General features: G+C 37.1%; 1 protein-coding gene across 1 annotated transcript; it reads left to right on the forward strand.

Moving 5' to 3' along the window:
- Window positions 1-3,360: 3,360 nt before the first annotated feature.
- LOC108378169 (putative nuclease HARBI1) lies at window positions 3,361-4,606 on the forward strand. The gene is made up of 2 exons (XM_017634462.1): window positions 3,361-3,773; window positions 3,826-4,606. The coding sequence occupies exons 1-2, from the start codon at window positions 3,568-3,570 to the stop codon at window positions 4,184-4,186; spliced, it is 567 nt and encodes a 188-aa protein (XP_017489951.1). The 5' UTR covers window positions 3,361-3,567; the 3' UTR covers window positions 4,187-4,606.
- Window positions 4,607-4,639: the final 33 nt, after the last annotated feature.

A 4,639-nucleotide genomic window follows, 5' to 3' on the forward strand; every position in this document is an offset into this window, starting at 1 on the left:
AAAGTAAAATTTTGGAACAAAATAGGATTATTATTAAAGTTTTAGAAAACGGGTGTGGCCCCGCCCACTTATGATGAAATGTTTTATCTCAGTATCCGCTTCACTAATCCGTACCAAACTCGGTATGAGCTTAGGCTATATCTAACATAACTGCTAAAAATTCTTGAAATCGGGCGATAACCACGCCCACTTCCCATATAACGGTAATTTACAGAAACGCTAAAACTGCGATAAATCAATAACTACTGAAGCTAATTCACTCTAAATCGATTATTGGAATAACCTCTTGGCATTAATTAAAACTCTTATAATTTTTTGGATAATGGACGTGGCGCCGCGCACTTTTGACCATAAATGTATATCTCCTTGACCGATTTATCAATTTGTACCAAACTCGGTGCACTTGGTATGGAAAAGCAATGCGTTGAAAAAACGAAAACTCCGATATTTCAGTAATTGAGGACGCTAATTTACTCCAAGTTAATACTTACAAAATTCTATAAAAATAAATAAGACTGTTGTTATTACAAAAATGTAGTTTTACTACATTGGGTGCGTTCGAGCTACGTAATAAAGGGTGAACACACCAAAACTACGACACTTTGGGAAGCTTATAACTTACCCAAAACGAATTCAATATTTTAAAATTCAAATACCATAAGCCGACCACATGACCTTAGTTGGACGTAGAAGAAATTTCATTTGAATTTGATTCCTAGTTGAGTTAAAAATGGCAACCGAGTTAGAAACGAGACAAACCATTTTGCACGAGTTTATAAATGATCCGGCCTTAAGTACACGTAAAATTGCTAAAAAATTAAAGATTGCACTATTCGACAGTTTGCAGGGTTTTAATCGGTACAAATAAGGCCTGGCAGTTACGAGAAAACCAGGGAGCGGGGGTTAGCATGGTCAAAGTGATAAAAACAGTGCTCGGAAGGTCCTCAGTGCGTTTTCGTGAAATCCGAAGATTTTGTCGCGTTATGTTGCAAAATCCGTACGCAGATCGCAGTTTTTCGTACAAAAGGTAAAGCGAAAAGCGCCAGACCGAGGCGCAAAGTAGAATGTTACAGCGAAATCCCGCATTCGGAAGTTGTATGAATTTTAAATTAAAAAATACAACTGCATTGTTATGGACTACAAAACCTACTGCTATAAAAATTCAAAATATATTTCAGGTCAAGACTTTTATACTGGTGCAAGTCGTCAAGATGCCCCTGAAAGTTGTAAGCTGAAAATGAAGTCCAAATTTCCAAAAAAACCACATGGTTTGGCAAGCTATTTGATCCTGTGGCCGTAAGAGCAGCCCTTTTTTCCAATCCGGGACAATGAATGATCAAGTTTATCGGGATGAGTGCCTCAAAAGGCGTCTTCTGTCATTTATCAACAGATAAGGAGTAGGCCATCGTTCTAGGCGGACATGGCAACCTGCCACTATGCCAAGGACACATTGCCGTGGTATAATGCAAATAACATCAATTTTGTACCTCACGACTGCAATCCAATCAATAGCCCAGAGCTACGTCCTGTTGGGGAATATTGGTCAATTGTCAATCTTGAAGAAAACAGGTAAAACAGTGAAAAATATTGAAGAGTGCAAAACAAAGTAGTTGTGCGCATCGCGTAAAGTCGATGATGCAGTCGTGCAGAACATGATGGCGCGTGTGCGATGAAAATACCGATCACTTGCATATGGAGCAAATAATAACTAATATTTTAACATTTTAATAACATCTAAACTTCCAAGTTATATAATACAAAAAAANAATAATTTCAAAGCCTGCTAGTTTGTTTCTGGTACTCATTTCTAAGTGTCGCAGTTTTGGTGTGTTCACCCTTTAATTGCCGCATTATTGCAGACTTGTTGCTTTCCAGATGACATGTTGCTGATGCTGAACTTAACCTTTTTTAAAACATTGCAGAAATTGAGCAGTAAAAATTTGTATGTTGCTTTTGATTTGCCAATGATGAGTAACTGATTGTCAAAATTTTGTTCGCCCAAATTTTCGCGTAGTACGTGATACTCTTTCATAAAAGAGCAACACTGCCGCATTAATTGCACCTCGAATACACCCATTTCTTACCTATACTGTGATACATATTTGAGTTATTTAATTACTTTAATTAAAGTTAAATTTGATTTTTTAAACCCTGGAAGGTTCCTTAGAGATAAAGTATTTTCAAACCCATTTCCATTGATACCCATATTGCAGCAATTCATTTAACTAATTGAACAAAATTGTTTAACAGGTGACAACTCTGTTAATGTTTTAACTTATATTTACTTGATTTTAAACATTTACAATTCTATATGTTTCGAGTTGAAATATTCATAAAAATAATTTTGGCCGCATAAATCGGCTAAATATCCCTATGTGCCGCGCTCGCACTTTAGCTGCTGCGCGGGCAAAAAAGTGACCACCTCTGGTATAAACAATGCAAAAAGACAATAGACTGCGAAAATCAGTATTGTCAATTTTGAAGAAAATTAACCTCTCATATGAGTTTGTAAATGATACAAGCTAAAGTAAAAAAATATCGAATTTTGAGATAAGTTTCGAAATACACTCAAATTCTTAAGTTTATTTTCATTTCATTCGGTATTATAACCTGAAGAAAGGGGAAGTGCATCAAATAAACCAATTGCGATATTTTCTACACCGTAAAATCTCCGTAGAAGATCCCCATAAGCCTAGAGGCCCTGTTCAATGTCATAACTGCCAGGAATTTGGTCACACACGTCGCTACTGCACCTTACCTGGTGTCTTTGTTATCTGTGGGGATTTACACACTTCCAAAGAATGTGTGAAACCAAAAATGCACCCGAAATCCAAAAAGTGCAGTAACTGCGGTGGAAATCACCCTGCTAATTATAGAGGTTGTCCAGTTTATATCTCAATGAAAGAGAAAGCAACTCCCAAAAATATTCCTATTAGGCATAACCCCGTACCAGAAATCGCTAAGCCAATGCCTGCGCCAATCACTGTTAATAATTTTACTTCTTATGCACAAATGCTGAAAAATACTCCTCCGACACAACATCTTTTTGGTCAGAATAGTAGTAACCTAGAAGCTACTATAAATAACTTTATGAAAGTTATGCAGGAGCAAATGATGGCAATGCAGAGCATAGTACAAGATTTGATTAAAAATCAAAATCTATTACTTCAAGCCATTTTACCTAAATCATGAATAATCTCAAAATTTGTTTTTATAATGCTATCGGGCTAACCCAGCATAAAAACGAACTAGAAATTTTCCTAGAGGGCTTTCATATAGACGTTTTGCTTGCATCTGAAACCCACCTTACGCAATTTAATAACTTTCAAATTAATGGGTACAAATTCTATGATACTAAGGGCCAATTTCAAATCGCCTATTTAAATACCGATTGATGATTTTTCATTTTTAGATGAAATATTTAAACTGTATTTAAATGCCGCATGTCGGCTATTTAAATATGGAAAATGCAACCCTGCTTTTCGACTAAACAGCAGCTGATTACTCAAAATAAAATATAAATAAGTAAATAAAAGGCAAAAGTTATTCAAATTAAATACTATTAAAATGAGTACGAGTGACGAAAGTGACATGGAATGCGAGGTTCTAGAGCGCATCATTATAACGCGACGTCCACGGTATATAAGGGATGCGCCAACCCGTTTCAGAGACTTCGACGAGAAGGATTTCCGGGACAGATTTCGTGTAAGCAAAGCGTCAGCATGGATGGTGTTAAGGATGATACGGGAAAAAATCCAACATAAAATTACATGGTAAACCCGATTTAGAGGAATTGTGTACTGCTTCTAATGACTTTTACTCCAGGAACAGTGCTCTAACTCCCGAAGAAATGCTTCTGGTCACTTTGCGATTCTATGCCACGGGTTGCATGCAAAGGACTGGAGGGGACTTAATCGGAGTTTCTAATAGCACTACTTCCCGAGTCATAAGGTTGGTTTCGCACCACATAGCTGTATTACGAGCGCAGTTTATTTCATTTCCCACAACTGCAGAAGAGCAAAGACGGCTGCACGAAAAGTTTTATTTAGTAGGGAAATTTCCTCGCGTGGTAGCGGCTTTAGACTGCACGCATATAAAAATAATATCACCAGGTCAGTGTCAGAAATTGAAAACTAATAACCAAATTCAACAAAAATTAAATAGTTTTGAATTGCTTTGTAAATAGCAAAGTTCTGTTCTTAGGGAAATATTTAGCTATTTGTACAACGATTTTGGTGTGAAGGCGGAGGGGGTGGAGCGTGCCCCCACCCCCCAAACCTCCCATAAAAGAAAGAGGATGGACCGCACTATATGAAAAGTAACCCACTCCCTCTCACATTCCCACATACCCCTTTGGGAGCTGTTTGAAGATAGGGAAAATTTGGATTTTTTGCAAAGGAAAACCTTCGGGCGCGCTTAGGAATTATAAAGTAGAATTCTTCTTTCTGTGTTGCCAAAGAATAGGGGCTGAACACCGTTTTTTTAATAAACTGTAGACTCTTGTCTAGAAGCGTGAGTAAAAGTTTCTTGATTTGGGTCACGAGTTTGGGTACAGAAACCCGAAATCGTTGTACACATAACTAAACTGTACCCTGTACTTATACGTATGTATACATGTACTTTTTATAGGAGGTCATGA

Source organism: Rhagoletis zephyria, unplaced genomic scaffold (genome assembly GCF_001687245.7).
Source record: "Rhagoletis zephyria isolate East Lansing unplaced genomic scaffold, Rhagoletis_zephyria_1.1 Rzeph_scaffold_13500, whole genome shotgun sequence".
Classification (NCBI taxonomy): Eukaryota; Metazoa; Arthropoda; class Insecta; order Diptera; family Tephritidae; genus Rhagoletis; species Rhagoletis zephyria.

Bases quoted from the DNA above. Each gene is read 5' to 3' on its own strand.
- LOC108378169 (XM_017634462.1), top strand. From the start codon at position 3,568: ATGAGTACGAGTGACGAAAGTGACATGGAATGCGAGGTTCTAGAGCGC. The intron at 3,774-3,825 runs GTAAACCCGATT...CTTTTACTCCAG, and splicing joins ATCCAACATAAAATTACATG to GAACAGTGCTCTAACTCCCG.